The following is a 23434-nucleotide window of genomic DNA, read 5'->3' as shown; positions in this document are numbered from 1 at the left end:
GTATCTTGGCCTACGGGGAAGGGTCAACACTACATCTGACAAATAAACAAGCACGAGTGAAATATTTATTGTACACGCAGCTTGGCAACATGTCATGGGACACAGGCAGAATTTATATGTGACACAGGAAAAGAAGCGGTGCCAAGTAGAACAATCTTAACACGCAAGAAGCGGGAGAAGTTGAAAAGGACCTCAAAAGCAACAGGTGGAGGACGCAGACATCACGACAAAGGTGTTAAAGTTGAGCAAGCAGCTAAATGTTGCTGCGAGTCGTACAGAGCAACATCCAACACAACATTTGCGCCTCGGGAGGAGCAGTTCGTAACATGTAAGAAGCGGGAGATGTTGAAGGGGAACTCGAAAGCCTTAAACCAAAATGGCAAGACGAGAACGTAGACGTCACGACGAAGGTGTTGGAGTGGAACAAACAGACGAATAGTCTTAGAGATAAACCTCGAACACAGTAAAGTGCTGTCGAGTGCAAATCATATTAGCCCTTGGAGATTTTCAATAACTTTTCTGGTCCGGCTTCATGCTACGCAGGTCCTCTTTTAGATCTTCTCTTCTGGGTGTGAGGAGAAGCAGAATACTGCAAAATATTTTCAATCGCTCAGGTTATCCGAGTTAGTGTTTAATTCACAGGCGATATTCGCCACTAGGATTAATTTCAGATCAACAAAAAATTGAAACTAACCAAACCCCGGCAATTGAAAAGTAAAAACCTCTCTCGGTAATCGAAAATCATACTCTACAAGTCCCTTATCGTACCCGTCCTGCTGTATGCTGCAGAAGCATGGACCATGACAACATCAGATGAAGCAGCTCTGGGAGTGTTCGAAAGAAAAGTTCTTGGAAAAATGTATGGACCTCTACGCGATGGCGATGGCGAGTACCGAAGAAGATTTAACGATGAGCTGTGCGAGCTATACGCAGACATCAACGTAGTCCAACTGCGCTGGCTAGGCCATGTTGTGCGAATGAAAGATGATGCTCCGGCCAAGAAAGTGGCTGGCGCGCCTTGTTGGACGGCCATAACCGTTTAAACCGTTAAGCGCCACTTAAGTAAGTAAGTAAGTAAACCCCGACATAGAAAATGTATGTCCTGCTTACAGTGTGTCCTCACATGACACCAAACATCTCTTCAATTGTAATGTGGAACCAACGCCTCTAACACCCCTATCACTATGGTCCACCCTGTTGAAACTGCAAGTTTCTTGGACTCCCGTTAGAGAATATTGATGACAATTTGTGATCGATCGGTCTATTGGATGGGGCGAAGCATTGCTACAACAAAAACAACAAACAATTGACAAAAAACAGAATCCAGTCGATGCACTTAAAATGATTTTTTTTCCCCAAATTTTTTGTTTTTGTAATGTTAACTATTTTCCATGACCTTTTTGACAAGGTGACTTTTGTGACTTTAGTACGTGATTTTATTGCAACATATACCATACTTTCCTCTCTAAATACGGCATTTTTCCGCATTTTCCTTCTATGAATGGAATGAGGAGTGACTGCGCATTGCGACAGCACTTTCACCTTTTTGCCGTCGTTGCTGCTCACTGACTCCTGTCAACCTGGGTATACCATTTTAGTGGTTTTTCCTTTACTCATGTCTTGTTCATTGTTGTTATTTGCGCAAATTTTTATAAATATTTTTTCGTGTTGACATTATTTTCTTTATTGCTTTTGTATGCAATTTTAGTTGCCGGATTTAGTGCATTTAATGAAGTGGCCACAAGTGGCAGCAATGGCCAAATACAGACAAACAAACAAACAAAGAGAATAACAGACAAACCGACCAGCAGCAATATTCGTTGACAAGTTTTCTGTTGTTGTAGATATTAAGCAATATTTGCTTGTGTTGTTGTTTACGCCACATCGTTGTGCAGCAGTGCGTACGAAATTTTCATGTGACTTGTTTATTTGCAGTTGTTGTTGTTGTCACTTCATACGCCTCCATTTAAGTTGATGCGACATTTTTATATTTCAATTTTTATACCCGGTTGGAGTTGTATCAGCCTTCGCCAACTGGGCGGGGCACTAATTTTATCAATTCTTTTTCTACAACAAAGTTGATCAGTTCTTCTCCATCTCCTCCATTATCTCTCATCTCTTATTTAAGCACTTAATGTTTGCTTAACCCCATTAAACGATTTTAGTCGTGTTCTGCAGTTTTGCAGCCAAGTATCCTCTAGATAGCCACCAAACATTCGTTTGGCGCTGAGCTATTGTGAAAAGGGGAAAACTTGGCAAGACTACTTCAACATTGATTTAAGGGTAGCAGTGGGTTTCCATCTAATCTGACCACCATGAGGTGTAGCTGCAACTACCGCCTCTCTTAGATCAAGCTAATCGTAATAAAAATTTTTAGCCCAGCAGTATTTACTACAGGCTTGGGGCTAGCCACAAAGATGTACATTCAACCCCAGCGGATTAGGGGGTCAGAATATACCCGCGGTAGGTATGCCTGTCGTAGGAGACGACTAAAATACGAAATAGATTCAAGGGGTTGTGCAGCGCAATCCTTTCGGGTTGCCAGCGCAATATACAGCTTATCCAAACCCAATTGTCAAACTCACCTATCCGTGGCGAATCCTGTTTAATTAACAGCTGGGGCTCTGGCGACCCCGAACTCTTCAGGGGGGTGGGAGGCCGGTATGGCCTAGAAAGTTGTATGTGGTCATAACAAATCTTTCCCGAGATGGTGGGGTTTAGTACCGGAACGTACCGAATCTGCATCGGGCAAGTACCATCAACATCGATAACATTCCCCAAGGCCTTCGGGGAGTGTCCTTATTCCTACAACAACATGAAAATTCAAATAAAACCCGCTCATAAGCCTTGCATTATGCGACACCGCTTCAAACCTCTAAACTTAGAGAAATCTGGAAATATGCCCTACAAAGCGCGCGAATCTAATTATCCTGAAGTTTTAAGCATTATCAACTCTTCTAATCCGTTCAAGTTTTCTATGCATGCACTTGGCTAGAAAATTGCAGGAAATAGGTCAGCAACTTGCTCTTCGAGATCGCATGGGACAGAACACCTTCAGCTAGGTCATGCTGTTTGATTTAAGGGAAATACCAAAATAATACATGAAGGGCATCAGTAGGTTTACTGACGAGTCTGATAAGCAGTTGAATTTAAGAAGAATGACAATTAATAACAATGGAAGTAATGGTTTCAAGCTTGGTGATTCAAATTGATTTATCGAGCTCTACTTGGGCCCGATCACTTTGGCTGTTCGTAGCAACCAACTGTTTGGCGTCGTCCGAGTCCAAGTCGATATGAGCTTTGGAGTAGAGTCATGTTTTGTAGTCAGTCACAAAAAAGCAGCTTCCTAGATTTGTTTAAGAAACCGAAAGCGTGCAGTGCTTGCTTTTTCTTTAGCTCATCATAAGCCTTCCGGCTTCGGCGTCCGCTAGATAATTCTTTTTATTGGCCTAAATCAACACATCTGAACACCAGAGTACTTTTTGATTAGCTCCTGTACCAATGCCTCCCCGCATCCCATAGGTGCGGCCATTCACCAATTTTCAACAATATTCTCTAATCGGAGTCTAAGACGGGCTTTCTGTGCGGTCATCGGAGGCATAAACTTGTGGCGGCTCATCATGGAAAAGACCGAGGCCCTATTTATGCTCAGCAGGATCAAACGGATGAGTACTTATGCGTTGGATTTTTTTGATAGTGCTTGCGGAAGTGACATCTCAAGTCCCTGGGAGGTGTGGCCTTAGCTCAATCAGCTGACTGTTGGCATTCCCTAATTTCTGGGTATTTAATAGAAACTGTTTGTTCAGCATTTCGTCTCTTATACTCTCTTTTGTGGGGAGTATTTTCGCCTCACTGTGTAATTGGTGTTCTGTTGACATAAGAAGACATGCCGTGCCAGATCAAGTTTCTTACAAACGTTTCCCATGGCAGCCGGTCCTATCGACGACTTGGAATATTTCAGGACCAAGTGCTGTAAATAGTGTTCAATTACTCTACGTGAGAGCTAGACTCTGGAAGGGTTCAGTCGAAGTGTTCGGCTACCAAAAAAATTTCCTTGTTAAGACGCACAACTGGGTATTTCTCAAATTCACACGGTCTTAGGTTTCATCCACTCGCTTTCTGTTTTCCCCTTTGTTGCTTTCAACCTTTACGCAATGTTGTTGACTTCAGTATGCTGCCACTTGCAACATGTTGCTTGCTTCATTGTGCGCTTCTCCGACATTGCGTATTTAAGCTGATTTTCTTTTAGCTTTTATTTATGAAGTGCTGTAGTTGTTTTCCGACTGCAGCACCATAAAGCTTTTTATGAATGTTGATTTCTTTTTTTGTTTGTCTCTTTAGCCATTTTCTTACCTTCAGCTTTGTTCAGGTTTTTATTCGATCGAAAATGTTATTATGTTTTTTAGCTTGAGGTGTAGTTGCTTTGTCGCTTAGGCTATTAGTAGAGTCGAGTTATTTCTGTTGTCATTGCCAGGAAATTACACTTGATTATTACGGAATGTTGTTGCCATAACTCAGTGGGCTGTAACGTGTTTTTTCGCATAAAATTTTCACCATCTTTATAAGGACTGCAAATTATTACAAAATTCCGTGGTTACAAAAAAGGTAACGATGAGATCTGCAGTCTAAAGGAGGAAGTCAAGTGAGAGCGAAATTACATATTCTAAATTTAAATGCGCATTATTTAGAAAGAACAAAGTATACACCATTTCCAGTTGTAAATGAGAACTCGTCAATTGTAAATGCGAAAGCGTCATATGGAAATGGGAATAACCAAGTGTAAATGCGAAAGTGTCACTTCGACATGAGAATAGTCACTTATAAATAAGAAAGCATCAAATGAAATTTCGAAAACATCAACTCTAATTGAGAATAGTCAGTTGTAAATTAGAAAAGTCAATTTTAAATGTGAAAGCTTCGTATGGAAATGAAATTAGTCTATTATAAATGCGAAAGCGTCATATGGAAATGAGAATGGTCACTTGTAAATGAGGAAGAGTTAATTAAAAATTCGAAGGCGTCAATTGTAATTCAGAATAGTCAGCTGTAAATGAGAATACATATTCATTTCATGATTTCTTATTTACATCTGGCTATTCTCATTTCCAACTGACGCTTTCTCCGTTACAAGTAACTATTCTTATTTTCATATGACGGTTTCTCATTTACAATTGATTATTCGTATTTCCAAGTGACGCTTTTCAAAATAAACTTGAAAAGAAGAAGCACAGCGCTATGCAGCTCGGTTGATTTCAAGATAGGACAAAATCACTTCCAACTGCGAGATGTACGCTAAATATTGAATCTCATGCACGCCCTTGCCGACATTCGAGAAGAGACCAAGAAAACCAAGAACTTTCTTCTCATATGCTGGTTGGTTAGTTTTCGCCCGGCGATATCGGATGCAAATAGCGCTCTAGGAGCCATTTTGATGCACCTTTTGCTGAAACCAATTAGTAATTATGTATTGTAACGAATTTGGGAAATACTGATTATTTATACACCTTCTGCTAACGCTCGAATCGCTGATCTCTCAAATAAATAACTCCCATATTCGGTATTGTAAAATGGTCTTTATTTAGACTACTTCGGGAGTAGTACTTCACAATCATAATTATACTTGACTAAGGCGTGTTTAAATCAAACTAATTAGTTATTTCTCAGCTTGCGCTGCTTTTATACTATCTAGACTTCCAGAGCATGCCTTCTGGAACAGTTGTATCTCATATTTAGCTATATGCGTGTGTATGTGTGCGTAACAAATTTTGCTCTTAGCTGATGACTACGTAAACTCTCTGCTTCAAGCTTCTGGTTATGTGTATGGAATATTCTTCGTTGCTTTTTACAAAAGTGTAGATGCTTGCTTTAGTGTGTCCATGTGCATAAGTGTGGCTCCTTGCTGTTTTTGTTGTTGTAATTATTTGCTAACAGCATAGTGATGGTAATATTCGCCACAGTATGTTAAATTAATTACCGTACAATGATAATGTTGGTGTAATTTATGGAGTATTTTCATACCTCTCTCAGATTGGACAGAACGTAACCGCCTAGAGTTCAGCCGGTGATATTCGCTAGGACAGGATATTTGCAGAGGAAATTTGTGACCGTTTTCTTGCCACTTTCTTGGTTGCAACTCCTGCACCAGTCGTTAGAGCTGACTCTCATTCTTTCTGCGTTTGGCAAATGGTCTTGGAAGCCATGAGCGCTACTTGGCTGTCTGATTATATGCATACCTATCCGCAGATTACAGAGATCTCAAACAAGAAGCAACAGGCCAACTCTATTCCTAGAAATCTGCTAGATAGGTCTACATAAAAAACTTTAGTCAATTTGTATCACAGCTAGATATAATGCCAATCTGCTTTAGTGTAATATCTTTTTTGAAGATGCCACTATTCTGGAGATTAGATCCAAAAATGTTCGTCAGGTTGGCTCACCCCAACTCACTTATGGGCGAACGTACACACTCTAGACCTACATACAGTCCACCGCTCTCTTTAAGTATAAGACTACCGTGATGTTGCAGCCTCCTTTACTCTGCACTAACAGCCATAAAAACCCCTTCTGGCGGCTACTTGTTATTGTTGTTGTAACGATGTTGACGGTACTTTTTGCGGATAGGTTACGGTAGGTTACACCATTAAGATACTAGTCCGGCCATCAGGGTAACGATTTAATATGCCCACTTTGAACTTTCAATTTCTTTAATAATGCCAGTATAGTGGCCCATTATTCGGTGCTGCTGTGATAGTTTTCTAGGGTGAAAAACTAGTGTAAATGTTATGTCATTAAAAGTTTTTGGAATCTGAAAGACCGCGTAGGACATAAAAGAACTAAGGCTCCGACATGGCACGCTTCTCCATGAAATTGAGTCTGCACCCATACGCCTTGTCTAAAAAGGTGGACTGTAAATTATCGAGGTGCGGCAGGCGTCATTCAAGTTTAGGACGAATCTTCCTACACCTTCCTCCCTCAACCCAGTGAAGGTCCCCCTCCCTCTGCTTCCAAGCTGTGGTGCCGATTGAAATACTTATCCGATCTTCATAGGCATTAGGTTAGAGAAATCGTTTGGTTTATTATGGCCCGGAGAGTTTCTCCCCTCATAAACTTGCACAGTAGCATACAAGCAACTTCCGTCAAGGGCTGCAACGAAGTCGACAATAACATAATGAGTGTCATTTCTCTTAGCACGTGTCTTTTCCAGAATTTTCCGTACGAACCATCTTTCAAATTGTAAACGTCTCTACCAGCAGCATCTCTAGCGTCCAAGCCTACATGTTCCCTTGGAAATCCGTAATATGAATGGAACTAATATAAAGCACTATTCACACATCAACAACAACACGGCTTTAGCGCAGAAAGACAACATTGAAGCAGAAAAAGTGGATATGCTGGTCACGCAGTTTTTTTTTTTTTTTCAAAAACCTCACCGACTTAATCAGGCAGCTAAATAAGTTCGCCGTTTTAATTTCGTCCGGCTACGGCATCTTGTAAGATTTTATTGACCATACTAGTTTGCACTTCTCAAGTATTTCCGAACACAGTTTTAGCATACTGATGATTTTTTTATGCTAATTTAACGTTTAGGCTTGTGGGAAGTTCCCGCATGGGCACAGCCCGGCCAAATATAAATCAGGTTCGCAATGGTGCTTTCACGCAACAGTCGTGGGAACGGAATAGTTGGAGCCCGCATCACTCTCAATAATTGGGCGTTATTTGATCCCTAGGCGGGGGGGGGGGGGGGGGGGGATTCCTCGTGACGACGAAGCAGCATACATCTGGGTATTTTTACTACGTATGGGTACTATGTAAGCCAACGCTTTATTTATCATCATCAACCATTTTTATAGACACAAAGCCTTTTCTGCACTTCCCACGATACATATGACTCATTTAAATAAGACGCTGACTTCTTGGCATTACAGCAACGTAGTTCTGTACATATGTTTGGTCTTAAATTAAGGGATAAAATATTTATCTTCCCCTTTATGTCACTTAACATAATTATGTAAAAATATATGTATGTGTGTCATTATTTAAATGGGCCATTTCGACTACCACAAATAAATTTGCTCACATTCCGTAATGCACTGGCCCTCCGACCACAAATATAAGAACGTTTGCCAGAAAAACCCACACAGTTGCACAAATACCTTCATAAGCCACTGCAATCATTCAAGTAAAACGAGGAAATGACAAGTTAAGAGAGGAGTTGAAAGACGAGTTGCATGACTAAAAAATAGGTATGTAGAATGCAGCCGATGAAGTTGAAGACTGCCAAATGTCAGGTGGTGCAGAGACGTACATATTTGCGCGTTTGTCGCAGGCTAAACAGACTAAGCATTACTCGTAATGCTGACTAACTTTAAACTTAGTTTAGAACACACACCAAAGACATCAGATGGTCGATAAGCTACTCGCTTAGGGTGAGTGATATTTGCAAGTTTTTTATCTTAAAAGCCTTGTTCCTTTTATCGAAATCACCGGAACAGCCGACAGAAACTCGTTACTAACTAGCTACTAACACAGTTTAAGTTAGGTTAAAATGCCATATCAGTGAGGACCTCACATAGACTGAATGAGTCCTTAGTGTTGCCAGAAGTTTGCCCGATGACCAAACTGTGCAATCCCTATGTTATAAAATAACTTCATTCTCTTGCTTGATGCTCTCCATGCCTATCTTACTTGCTGCTTATAGACTTGATAGCTGTGTTCCTCCCAATAGCGGGAGTCATAATGCGGCAAGAGCAGAACACAAACTTAGAACATGCCCGATTGTCTCCTCTTGCAGTCCGCAATGCCTACAACTGCATCACTGACTAGGCCTAAATAAAAATAATGTGATGTCAGGAGTAAGAATCCAGCGAAGAACTTACAGTTACACCTTTGTAATACTGTTAAACTGCGAAATGGGCCCATAAATTCGAGTTTATGGCGCAATGTGAAAGTAATACAAGAGCAGTTTCTATATCATATATTTCGAATGAAAATGATTAAGTTTACATAAGTACCTGCGCCCAAGACTCGCTTACCTTGGTCCCAATTAATGATGTGAGTGGACACACCATCACCTTGGTGGAGTATATAAAATCTAATAATATTGTGACGGATATTAGTATCACTAATTGATACTTACATCCTTAAGGTTATTAAATAAAGACACAACAACATTAAAGCAAGCTACATATGTAAACATATTAATCATCATTTACCCACATACATACAAGGCAACGAAGAGATAACTCACACACAGATGTAATCATCAGCCGAAGTAGTACTCACATAGGTATACACACGCATATGGCTATGCGAGAGACTATAAACTACAAATATACATGTCCATATATGACTGGTAACCAAGCACGAAGTTCGTGAAGTTATTAGACCTTAGAAGAAATGGGTGAACGAGGCAACAGAGAGTGTAAAAGCAGCGCGAGGTGAGTAGTCGGTAATCAGTTTGATTTAAACACGCAATTTGTTGTGAAGTAAGAGTTATTGTCAAGTACACTCAAAGTAGTCTAATAAAGACCATTTTGCATTACTGAATATTGGAGTTCTTTATTCAACAATTTAGCGATTCGAACGTTAGCAGAAGTTTTGGAATAAGGAGAATTTCCCAAAATTCGTTACAATATCTTTAGCCCATGGTAATACAACTCTATATTTGAGTTAAACAACTCTTCTACATTTGGATATGAGCCACAGCAACAATCTTGCTGCTGAAGAGCCTATCGCAAATGAGCAGGAACAAAATAAGCTCCACTAGGTTATCTGTTTTCCGTGATACTAACTTTAAAGTCTTTTGTCAGATGTATATACCTTATTCCTTGGGAGAAGATATCTACTCCGGGTGTTTCGGTTCTTTGATGAAATCGCCAAAGCAAAGGCCGACATCACTACCATATAGAAAGTCCAAAGGAAGGGTAGGGCAGAAAGATGATAGGGCCTGGAAACGTATACTATAGTGGTCACATAAACAATAGCGCAACTCGGCGCCAAGATGTTGATTTTGTAGCCAAGTACTGTCGTTGACGTCTGTGAACGACCGTCTCACCGCGATCCGCATCTAGGCAAAGTTTTCAATACCACGTATATAAGCGCTAACGCACCAGTAGAAGATGCGAACGACAACGATAACGACTCCTTCTATTAGAAACTAGATAGACATACGGTGACTGCCTCCGCGGGATTCAGGAGGCTGATAAGCGCAGTACAAACCTTTATACCTTCAAAGCTTCAGCAACCCAATTGTCAACCTCACCTACGCGAGAGGTATTCTGTTACAAATATGAATGTACCATACACATGTTTAGCAGGCAAGGCTCTGGCGACCCCAAGTTCCACATGGTAGTACGGGGTGGGGGCAGTATGGCCTAGAAGGTTTACTGTGGTCATATTAATCGTTCCCGAGATGGTCGGGCTAGTACCTTTGTGGTGCTTTGTTACCGGAACGTACCGGATCTGTATCCGGAAAAAGACCATCAACATCGATAACACTCCCCAAACCCTTCGGGAAGTGCCTTTTTCGTTAATACAACAACATCAACAACAACATGACTGCCTCCGACATGACATTAAAATCGTGCTAAGCAACTTTAACGCCAGGGTCGGTAAGAAAGAGGTATTTGGTCCTATATTCAGAAATTTTATCCGCCACAATGTAACATCTCCCAAAGGGTTCAGGCTGATTGACCTCGCCGCTGCTTGAGTTATGGTAATCTGCATTACCCTGTTCCAATATGAAAATATACTTCAAGCTACTTGGGTGTCACCTGATTGGAGAACACGCAGCCTGCGAGGTTCAAATATCAACTTGGAAGACTACCATGTGGTAGCCAAGATACGTACACACTTCTGTGCAGCGAAGAAACTACGCACAGCGAAGGAAGAGAGACGTATATTTTACAGAAAAAACGTGAGGGAGCTAAAGATACAGCCTAATAGGAGTAATGCTCGAAATTTCCCCAAAAATACGGTGCAATAGAGAAGGTTTCAGGACCGGGGTACATTACTGCAGCAATGGTAATGGCGACCTGAGCAATGCAGAGAGTGATTAATTGTAGAGGAAGCAATTCTACTCATTGCTAGCTACCGAGGGAGAAGGCGAACCTGATACGCTAGTCACTGTTGTTGGAAACACGTTCCAACAACCGACTATGAGGAATTGATACTGAAAATATAATAAAGAATCGCAAGAAGCCAGGTAACGACGCAACACCAACGCAGCGTATAGGGTTCGTCCAAAGTTAACCAACTCATTGGATCGTATCTAGTCTTTCGTTTTGTAGGGAACAAAGGGTAAGAGTGGAAGCTAAAGGCCGTTCGGGTACATGACATTGATTCTCAATGGGGCTGGTGGGTGGATGGTTCCGAGGGTTTGTGTTTAGATTTCATCTGTTCCTTTCAAAAGAAATATTTTACCAACAACATAAATTAGAATTAGAATCCTTACAATCTCTTATAATTCCCAGAAACTCCCTCCTACCACCTCTTTCCGATCACAATACATAGTAGCAACAATTTCGCAAAGAAATTAGCTCTCAAACTTATAAGTTAGGCCTCGTCAGTAACAGCAAGTGTAGGAAGTGTGAGCTTCAGGAGGAAACGGTTGAGCACGTTCTGTGTTCATGTCCTGCGCTCTTCAGTTCAAGGCTCAAGCTATTAGGGGCGGCAGAGTTGCCAGATCTTGAGGCAGCAATTAAGCTGGGTCCTAGAAAACTGCTAGTATTTGCCAAGAGGACGGAGTTATTCTATAACATATGTCCTGGCACCTGATTGGGGATCTTCCCTTTGGTCGTGAAACAAATTCTGGTAGCACCATGAACACATTCAGTCTATGTGAGGTCTTTATCGATCGGCCTGTTCAACCTAACCTAGCTCTCAAACTCGCACTATCCGCTGTTCCAATTTGCATTTCTTCACTCGCTTGAATTCGCGCCGGTGAGTGTGCGTTTTATATGGTAATTTTTTGTACATACTTGCATTAAGCATCGACTAAAATAATACTAAGAACAACAATAAACAAACAAATATAAATCTGAGTCATGCAACTACAACAACGCATCATAAAAACTATACGAAACAATCAAAGAAGAGGAAGACAAATTAAGGCACCAGCGAGGTGAATGCTATAATGCAAATCCAGAAGACAACTTTGTTTTAGCTCACATTGGTGGTGCTAGTGATCTCGGAATACGTACTAAGTGTCTATAGGCTGGCGATCTTTTTTTGGGGTTGGCGACGATATAGACGACGCCAACAGCGCCAACGGTGGTGGACAACTTAAGGCGAGCGCAACCAAGCGATATACGAAAATTTACTCACTGGATCGCGCCAACTATACACGTACATACATACATACAACAACAACCGGCTAGCCAAGTAGAGAAGCGATCAAGCAGCAGCGTACCGGCCAACCCAGCCCAACAGCAATGACGCTCAGTTTAGTCGCCGAGATACTTTCACGATGAAAGAATGTGCAGTAGCCGTGGAACGCGTTGTAGCGAGCGCGCGTTTACGTAATAAAACAAAATTGTGCGAGTTGAAAATTAATTTTTGTAACAACAACAACAAAAGCAATAAAAGAAAAATAAATAATTAAAAGAAAGCAACCAAAAATAGCTGCCTGCGGGAAGAATCAGAGTGAATGCCAGAAAAGTTCTTGTGAATGTGAAAATTGTTGTTGTGTACTCACTCGTACGAGTATATATAAAAAGTAAGCGAAATATAGAAAAGTTGAAGTGCAAGAAGTTCGAAATTGGAGTTGGCTAAAGTGGCGTTGCAAGTAGAGCAACTGTGGTTGTGTTGCAAGCAGAGCGGGGGTTCATTGCTACTAAAGAAGTGAAAGAAGTTGCAACTTACAACGGCCGCGACCAACTTGTCCAACTTGGTGAATGTCAGCGCGTTATACTTTGTTGTTGTGATTAATGTTGTAGTCGCACTATCGTAATTCACGATTGAATTGTTTTAATAGCGGACTTTCGCATTGGTTTTTTTGCGAACTTTTGTTTTTTTTGCGAACTTACAACAAGCAACAATACTTGCGTTTTGCAAAGCCAATCCGGGGTTTGAGTGAATCATAACGGTTTTAAGAAGAATTTTGTGATGTTTTGCCTGTGTTTAGGGAAAAAATCCAAATAAAATAGTACAAAAATAAAGAGAAATAAAAAAAAAATCCAGAAAAGTTAAAAAAAAAAGAATACACCAAGCAAATTTAAATAGGTTTCCACTTTGTCATTTCAACGGCGTGGGACCGCCTTCTTCCTCTGCTTCCGTAGCCGGACTCCGATAAAAAATACTGCCTTAGTCGGAGCATCATCTTTCATTCGCATACCATGACCTAGCCAGCGCAGCCGCTGCCTTTTAATTCGCTGGACTATGCTGATGCCTGCGTAAAGCTCGTACAGCTCATCATTAAATCTTCTCGGTACTTGCCTCCAGCTTGTAGAGGTTCGTAATTGTTTTCTTTCCAACACTACCAGAGCCGCCCCATCTGATGTTGTCATGTTCCATGCTTCTGCACTATGTAGCAGGACGGGAACGATAAATGACTTGTAGTGCATGATTTTCGTTTTCCAAGAGACGGCGTTACTTTTCTATGGCCTACTCAGCCCAAAGTAGCATTTATAAGCAAAAGTGATTATTCGCTGTATTATAAAGCTGATGTTGTTGCTTGTGTAAATGCTAGGTCCGAAATAATCAAAGTCTTTTGCTATTTCGTGTTCTGCGCTGGCCATGTCAAGGATCTAGCTACTGGGCGGCAGAATTGCCAAATCTTGAGGCAGCTTTTAAGCAAAGTCCTAGAAAACTTAGTATTCGCCAAAAGAACGGCGTTATTTTATAACGTAAGTCGTGGTACATAATTGGGGGTTTCCCTTTGGTCGTCAAACAAATTCTGGTAACACTATGGACACATTCCGCCTATGTGAAGTCTTTATTTAACAGCCAGTGCGGCTATCTCGTTTGTCCTAATTTACCATCAAACCAATTTAGTTTTATTTCTTTTTCTAGTTTAGAGTGAGCAGAATCTTCGGCGCGGGTGTTCACGCCGATGATGCGTTATAGAATATTGTTCCAGAGCGAGTCATCCTGAGGAATCACCATGTTTAAAACCTGAGCTCGAAGAGGTCCTTCCCACTTCTGACTGAGCTGATGGTGCTGCTCAAAGTCATTCAATATTTCGCTCAAAACGCTTGACAGAATGCGGTACTAAGAATGTTGATTCCACGTAAGTGGCGCAGTTTGCAGGATCCTCCTTCTTATGGACTGGGCAGAGAACACATAGACTCCCATCGGCAGGCATGCACTCGTCCGACCATATTTTGCATAGAAGTTGATGCATGACAACCCCTCGCTGCCGTATTTCAATAGCTCTGCAGGCATTCCATCAGGGCCCTCGCCCTTGTTATTTTTTAAATCTAGTAATTGCTATTCTAACTTCGTCATAGTTGGATGGGAGCACATTAGCTCCATCACTATCGGTTGCGGGCTCGGTTTCATCACCTTCCCTTGGCGTTTCATCGCTCTCTCCATTTAGGAGATAAGAGATCCCTCCATAATCAAAGCACTCGCTGGATATCAGTTACCAGTTCGCCATTTTCGTTCTTACGGTGGGTTGCCCCAGGCAGCTCAAGCTCCTAGAACTAAGGCTTTTGTGCCTCTGCTTTTTTCTTCCTGTAAAGGCACCTCGCTTCCCTGTTCAACTAGAGGTAGCATTCAGGCATTATTCTTGTTGGGTTCGCTTTTAACTTAGTTCTGTAGACAGCATCTTTTTTCGGTTGCAACGCGGCGTTGTCCATCGTACCTTTCAGCGTCTAACTTTCTTTGTGTTTTTTGTCTTTTGCTTATAGCCGCACAGAGTCAGGCACGTATTTGGGATTTATGTCTCCAAATCCTGCGTACATCTCAATGGAAGCATGCCGTCCGTTTATAATAAAGTGGCCGATGTGCTTGTTGCGTGTATTTCGATCGGGAGAGAGCCATATAGCTTGATGAATATTTTTATGTATATATGTACCTACCTCGTGCTGGATATGACCATGTTTCGAGCACCGGTGAAGTGAATCAGCCTGAGTCCCACAGGGAAAGTTTTATTGTGGATGCTGAAGTTCCCGACCCTGGGGCCAAAAATACTTTCTTTTCCCACCCTCGCGCTAAAGTCGCCAAGCAGGACTTATATATCATAGCGGGGGCAGCGCTAGTATGTACGTTCTAAGCGTTCATAGAAAGTGTGTTTCATCTCTTCGTCTTTCTCCTCTGTCCCATGGGCGCAGACGAATGATATATTCAAAAATTTTGATTTTATGCGAATAGCGGCGAGACGTTCGTCCACAGTAGTGAACGATATTATTTGGCGACGAAGTCTCTACTACCAAGTAATACGAGTCTAGGGTGAACACCGCTAATTTATTAAAAATAATTGAAACAAATAAACTTCCGTTTAGTACCAAGAACTTGCACTTAGAATCGTCTATGTGGAGATATATGTACTTTTTTTTTTCAATCCTAATTTTCCATGCGTTTGGTATATTCTTAGTATGCGCTATTTTATTTTATTGTTAGATAAACAAAAGCTACAAAACAAGAAATCCAAAAACAACTGAAATAGAATATTTCCTTGGCATTTGCCAGAAAGTTAATTGCAGTTTTTTCTTTGAAATAAGAGCTTTAAATTTGAGTCTAAAAATTTGTTGATGCTTTGGGTGATGTTTCATGACTCATGTGCTAATTTAATTTTACAAGTACGCTAAAATTTTCAATAAAATTTGTTTATAATTATGTTTGTCGGCGAGTTGTTGTTGTTGTTGTAGCGATAAGGTTGCTCCCCGAAGGCTTTGGGGAGTGTTATCGATGTGATGGTCCTTTGCCGGATACAGATCCGGTACCATAGCACCATTAAGGCGCTAGCCCGACCATCTCGGGAACGATTTATGTGGCCACATTAAACCTTCAGGCCACTCCCTCCCTCCCCACCCCCAAGTTCCATGAGGAGCTTGGGGTCGCCAGAGCCTCATCTGTTAGGATTCGCCGCGGATAGGTGAGGTTGACAATTGGGTTGTAGAGGCTATATATTGCGCTGGCAACCCCTTGAGAGGGTTGTGCTACACAGCCCCTTGAATCTGGTATTTTAGTCGCCTCTTACGACAGGCATACCTACCGCGGGTATATTCTGATCCCCTAACCCGCTGGGGGGGGGGGGGGGGTAGTATAATATAACAGGAGCTTAGAATGTACCCGCGGAAGGTATGCTTGTCGTAAGAGGCGACCAAAATACCAAATTGATTCAATCGGTTGTGCAGCGCAACCCTCTCAAGGGGTTGCCAGCGCAATATATAGCCTCTACAACCCAATTGTCAACCTCACCTACCCGTGGCGAATCCTGTTTCATTAACAGCCGAGGCTCTGGCGACCTCGAACTCCTGATGGATCTAGGGGTGGGAGGGCGGTATGGCGTAGAAGGTTGCATGTTCCCAACCATGGTCGGGCTAGTACTTTTATGGTACTTGTTACCGGAACGTACCGGATATGCATCCGGCAAAGGACCAGCAACATCGATAACACTCCCCAAGGCCTTCGGGGAGTGTCCTTATCGCTACAACAACAACAGGAGCTAATTCATTAAACAGACTGAACAGTTACATCAAATATTGGCTACGCACGAAGTAACTCAACTTTATGATGAGTTCACTTCCTATGAAAACTTGAAATAGTTTTTGTCTGCCATGTAAAGTTTCTTTATTTTGGTTAGCAGATTGGACTCCAAAGCGACTATTTTAAAATAATTTGGTCAGGTATTGCCCATGATCTACTTACTTTCTGTTACCTGCTAACCGAGTGGTTACCGTCCCAACGTTAGTGTTAGTTAACCGGAGGCGAAAATATATTAATCCCAGGCGATTTGAAAGTTCACCATTATATCTCTTCATGCAAAGGGTGTGGAAAACTGTTACAGCTCGACAGATATCTCTGTCGTCAGCATAGGGCTTACAAACTGTGTTTCCTGGCGACCGATGCCACTGCTAGCACTCCACCATCTGGCCACACTACTTTCAATTGTACGATCATTACTTCAGAACGTCGAAATCATCCTCACTATTTTGGCTGATGGCTGACCCGCAAGCTCACTGATTCGTCTTCGGTTTCCTTCATACTAACTGGTAAATAAAAAAATACGCCAAAATTTTACAGCTGCACCTGCGACTAAAGCGAGTGAAGTTGATCTTATGTGTCGCATTAGCCTATCAGATCCCTAAATAAAGGACTTTTTCATGAGCATTAGACGGCTGTTTTATCACCATTAAGTAGTATGCTATGACTATCCCTGGAATCCTTGGCTAAGTTCGGCAAAATAAAAACGCAAAATATCGTATTTTCCGATAAAATTATGTCGAATCAAAGAGTGTGCAAGGGCTGCCTGTTGACAATTTGTGACAAGGTCAGGGCCATCAGATCGGCACGCAGACGAAACAAATGTTTAGTTCATAACAAACACAACCACATAGATTGCGGAAGCCATACAAGAAGTAAAGTCTTGGACCCTATACTAAGTAACACAGCTACGTAACAAAATTTTTGATTCCGCTCTCTTCTTCTGTTATTCCTAAAAATTGGAACAGGTATAAGTGGTATTGGCAATAAATTACCCTACCCTAAACTCTTGGTGGGGACGCACAAGCCAAGTAACAACCGATTGTGTGTTACTCGCCGTCAATATGATCGCCTGACTTTAGGGGAATGCTGTAGGCCCAAGGGCTGTTGCATTGTTGTTACTGTAGCGATAAAGACACTCCGAGAATGTTGATGTCCAGTACGTTCCGGTAACAAGCATCATTAAATTACTAGCCCGACCATATCGGGAACAGTTCAATGTGACCACATTGGACCTCTAGGTCATCCCACTAATTGAAAAAAAAAGGAAAACCTTATTACTCAACATTTTAAAAACTCGTACTTTGACGATCGTTTGTCACATTGTTTATGGATCTGCACGCGTATCGTCATCGTCGCTTCATGAAAAGTACGAGTGCGATACGCTGACAAGCCGAATCATCTGCCGAGCTTCTTAATTAAAAAAAAAAATATATATATATATAAAATTGCAGTCACGAAAAAATGCGAAAAGTACATGAAACTTAAAATTTATTTTAATCAAATTAAAAATGAGATGCATTTGTCAAGCTCATGCTCCTATTTTGTTGTTTTCGTGTTACCTACAACTACAACGCAAATAAATTGTTTGTCACGGCTGCACTTTAACGAGTTTAAGTGCATTTAGTATACAATTGCAGCTTTATCGTATTAATCTTATGTATCTCCAAGACACATTTAAATATATTAAAAAACGTTTTTAAAAATCGCAAATTTAACTTAAGATTTTAAAATTACATTTTTTTAAATATTTTAAATTAATTTTTGCTGTGTTATGAATGTTTTTCAAGTTTTTTGAAGTGTTGATGTATTTTTTTTTTTTTTTTCAAATTTAAAAGTGTTAATATCTTTTTATTCAATAATTGTTTTTTATATTACAAAAAAAGTTAAATAAAGGTAAACAATGTAAGCTTTCTATTGTTTTGATTAAATTTTTTTAATGGTTTCAAAATTAAAAAAATTTCATTACAACTATTTTACGACATTTTTTTTTAATTTATGACATATTTACAAATGTTTTATTTTCAAACTAAAAGTTTTTTTTAATTCCAAATCATTGTAGTAACCTTTTTTAACTTAGCACAAAATATTGAAGGTTATATAAATGTTTGATAAATAATTTAATACAATTTTGCAACTCTCTATTTTTATTTGAATTTTAATACTTTGAAATTTTTGATGAATTCGTTTTGTAACTTTTTTCAACTTAACATAAAATTTTTAGGTGAAATAAATTTTCGATATACAACTTAATCACATTTTTAATTTTTTTTTCCAAATTTTGAACTTAATTTTTTTGATAAATAATATTTATTTTTTTCCAATTTTTTTTTTTTTTTAATTTATAATTGTAATGTTATGTTTTGGTTTTACTGGTATGTAAATAATTAATTATTACGAACCGCACCCGTGCGCAACCAATATAAAAAAATCTCTTATCAAATATCAACATAAATCAGCTGTTTTATCTATCAATTAAAACTTACAGCTTACGCTGTCATATGGTGGTAATGCAGTGCAAATATTCACAATAGTGCCATAGTACAAATAGATTTCTTTGTGTGCTCACAATCGTTTATTTTTAACAAATTAGTTCATTAAAATATAGCTAAACAAAAGCACTACGACCAAAATTGCCCAAAGCTCGGTAATAGCCCGAATCTCCATTTTGACAACCAACACTTTATTTATAGATTTGGATTCCAAATAAGAGCGAAAAAGGGACCCGTACATAAAAACAACAATTAGAAATAATATATATGATATTAATTTGTTGTCTTCAAGACCAACATTATTATTTTTGTAAAATGCATATTTTACAAGTTATATTATATTAAATTATTATACATAGAAAACGAGTAAATTAGAAAAAAAAAGTTCATAGACCGTATAGCCGACTATTTGAAAACCCATGACGGTTCATCATCAGCGATCCATACATTGAAGACTTGACGTTTAGCACATCAGGCCATCAATGCACTTTGCAGCTTTCTATTTATAACTCCTTTTCTACTGTTTGTTGTTTTTATTCTTTACCACCGTCAATTGAGTGCGCCAATCAGGTGCCATTATCTCTTTAGACGAGGATTTTTGTTGCAGCCCATATGGTTTTTCTTTAAGCTCTTGCTTTTGTAATAGTTGCAAAAAAGTTTGAAAATTTCGTCAAGGTTTTGATTTTTGATAATTTTTTTTTTTTGGTTTTGATGTTAAGTTTTTAAAAAATTAGAAGTTGTGAAAAAATTTTGACAGAAATTTGTATGACATATTTAAAAACATTTAAATGTAAAACTTTGAAGTTTGATTAGATTTTTTCTAAAATAGTTTTGGAAATTTTTTCAGATTTAAAAGTTCTTGATAAAAATTTGATACACAAATTATTTTTAAAATTTTTACAATAGTTCAAAATGAAAAAAATTTAATTCTCGATATTTTTAATTATAACTATTGAACACTTTTTTAAATTTATAAATTTTTTTTTAATTCCATGAAATTTTTTCAATAATTGCTGCAATCGAAAGTTACAATTTAATACAAATTTAGAAGAAACAAAATTTGAAATAAATGTAATTAATATACATATTTGAAACTTTTAATATTCTTGATGACATTTTTTGAAACTTTTTTAGTAAATTTATAAAGTTTAAATAAATACTTTATTGATTGGTTGTGTATATCGAATTTCATAAAATGTTGTGGAAAATTTTGTTAATAATTTATTTTTTTTTTTTGTGTATTTCGGAATTTGTTGAATATTTTTTGTAATTTTTTTTGACGTTTGATAAATTTAAAAGTTTTCCAAAAAATTTTTATTAACAATATTCAAAATTTGTGAGTTTCTGCTAAATTTTATGGGAGCAAGAGAAGAGGAAGAGGGAGAATGAGAACAAAAGTAAGAATAAGGGTAATGGAAAGTAGGAATAAGAGGCTTAGAGGAAGAGTAAGAATAATATTTGGGTAAAATTAAGAGTGATAGTAAGAATCAGACTTAGCTAAGAGTAAGAGCAAGAACAGTAAAAGGAAAAGATTTACAGTAGAATGAAAGGGATAGGAAAATTAAGTGGGCCGATTACGTAAAACACGAGGAATGCAGAGGAGTTGAACTGTGCAGTAGAAGGCCTTAAATAGACTGAATTCGTCCATAAAGTGAACGCAGAGGGGAGAGAAAATAAAAGAGGAAAAAGAGAGTGAGACAGCGGACAGAACAACCTCTGTCGGGTTTGATAATAAGCTTGGGAGTATTTCATGTTGTTTTAAACGTTACTAGGGTTAACCAGGACTGTTTTAAATTAAGATTTTATAATCACGCACTTCTTTTTTGCCAACTGGAAAACCTATAAGCTTTAATTTTTTGAGGCATCGTTGCTGCTCTACCACTATATATTTTAACAACCTTAGTCCCGTATATCCTCAATCATGATTTTTCGTATTACAAGCCTCCCAGATCCTCGTCCTCAAATTCGTATTATTGTTCCAGATCTTCAGTCATCTCATTGAATTCAACGGTCTGCTTAGTTGTGGAGAACGTGATGCTCTGAAGATGCAGTCATACAGTTCTATTGACAACAACTTTTTCATATCCTCTCAGCGCGCAGTAAGTCTGGTGCAATCAAATATTGCCCGCGGAATTAACGCCTAAGATGAAATAACATCCGCCCACAAAAAGAAATAACCGTAGGCGTTATTCCTCTTTGCGATATTTCATGTTGCAGGATGACATGAATGTAGTATGTATTTTTGTATGATACTGAAAAAAATCATGCTGTAGAAGAAATCAGGAAGCAAGAAGCAACAGCTTAAATTATGGTGGCAAGCATCACGGGACAGATTTGAACCGATTTCTAAAGTAAGCAAGTTTTCACACCACAATTTTTGCAGTTCCCTATGTTTTTCCGCCAGGGTATATAAAGCTGGAGTCATTGGTGCCGTATGTCGTATCGCTGTATCCGTATCCCTAACGTAATCAGCTGTTTATCGTTACGACGGTAAACCAAAACCCAATTGGTTGGCTACGATACGGTTACGACTTTAGCGGCACCAATAATCGATTGCATTGATTCTCATAAGGTTGGTCGAATCAGCTGTTAAAAGGTTACCGATACGGTTACCGATAAAGCACCAATGTCTCCAGCTTCAGGCTGATGTCTGTGCGATTCTGTGCGAGTGTGTGTGTGCACTATCATTTATTATTTCATGCAATCATTATAAAAAATATCGTTTCTAAAGCGGTAAACTTGGTGTTTTCCAATTTCTTGAAGTAAATAAACTAAAATAAAATTTGAAAAAAAAAAAATTTAAATATCAAATATCTAACAAAGTGTCGAGCAAATTGGTTTATTGTTTGCAAACAAAAAACAATATAAACTTTTTGAGCAGTGAATAAATAAATGCGTCACATGGCATGCAAACCTGATCACCGCGGCTCACCCTTTTAAGGTTTTCTAATCGTCTGTGTTTCCTTTGAAAAAAAAAATAAATAAAAGAAAAAATGTGATACAATTGATCGACGCAATAAAATCAACAAAGTTCGCATACGACTCAATATCATTCGTGTTTTAAAGTTTTTTATGTTCTTAATATTTTTTCATTCATGTGCCCCAGTAAGTTGGCAAATTTTTGGCGTTTATTTAGCAACATCTTTATTCAACAACAGCAACAACAACCAAATTTACAATTGTTTGTGTTTATTTGTAAATGTTTATGTGTTTGTGTTTGTAAGCTGTTTTACCGTTTCTGCGTTACTTTAATTTGTTTTTGGATATTTGGATATTATGATGATGACGACCACAAGTATTGGAAGGAATTTCTTTGAAAAAATCTTCAGTTTCCGGTATGTGCACTTTTTTCTTTGATTTGATTTTTTTTATGACTTGCATGAAATTTGATATTTTTTTATTGTTTTTATTAATGATCGTCCATTTATATATTTTTTTTTTTTCTTTTTTTTTTTTTTTGAAAACTTATTCTCATACATACTCAAAAAAAATTTTAAAACATTTTACTTAAAGGACAGAACAATTGTAACAAAAACTACCCGGTTTCGCGAAAGTACTCGATTCTAAAATAGTTCTCTCATCCGTAAAAGTACCCAGCTCTGAACCAATACCCGTTTCAAACAAAAAGATTTGGTTGTGAAAAAGAATCCAGTTTTTTAAAGGTACCATTTTCTTTAGAATTACAATTTTTGAAATTTTTTCATATCTTAATATATAAAAAACACGTGTCACAGGTTTGAGGCCAATGGACTCGTACTCTACTGAACCGATTTTGAATTTGTTTTGCACCCCGTGTGTAGTTTGATCTAACTTGATATATAGGATAGGTTATATCTCAGTTTATAGTCGCAATATTATTTTATTGCAATTTTTTTTATTTGTTTATGCGTAATATTAAAATGTTACGTATACGCAGTGGAACTCATATTTTCAGGTGGTGCGGATATACTTCCGTGTAATTGATTGGTGTTTAATTAAGCAACCTGCTTATCAATAAAAACATTATAGCGAATGATATCAAGTATAGCACATCACCAGACCCGCCGTGAGGGGGGGGGGGGGGGGTATCAGAGGTACTATGACATTTTTTTTAATACAGGAGAGTCTTTAGTTGTTCCATGTACAATTTTTAAGCCGAATTTCAAAAGCAACGAAAATCTGCATTTCGTTTTAATATTATAGTGAAGTGTGAAAAATAAAAATCTATATACATATATAAAAAGAAAGGCTAAAATGTGTGTTAGTTGGTCGCCGGTGTTTGAAGAGATGCGTCGATCAATTTTGTTCAAACTTTC

General features: G+C 38.8%; 1 protein-coding gene across 6 annotated transcripts in view; it reads left to right on the top strand.

Moving 5' to 3' along the window:
* The window catches only part of spri (sprint), a 1202745-nt gene that overhangs the window by 627573 nt on the left and 551738 nt on the right, over window positions 1-23434 (top strand). The window contains exons 1-2 of one of the 6 annotated variants that reach the window (XM_067781455.1): window positions 12474-12715; window positions 22276-22474. The exons of the other annotated variants lie outside the window; for them this stretch is intronic. Coding sequence (XP_067637556.1) covers window positions 22416-22474 — 59 coding nt within the window. The 5' untranslated portion in view covers window positions 12474-12715; window positions 22276-22415. Of the gene's footprint in view, window positions 1-12473; window positions 12716-22275; window positions 22475-23434 lie in introns of those variants that run through there. 6 annotated transcript variants of the gene reach the window in all.

The sequence above is a fragment of the Eurosta solidaginis genome, chromosome 4, assembly GCF_040869045.1.
Source record: "Eurosta solidaginis isolate ZX-2024a chromosome 4, ASM4086904v1, whole genome shotgun sequence".
NCBI classification, from domain to species: domain Eukaryota; kingdom Metazoa; phylum Arthropoda; class Insecta; order Diptera; family Tephritidae; genus Eurosta; species Eurosta solidaginis.
This window is presented reverse-complemented; position numbering and strand designations above follow the sequence as displayed.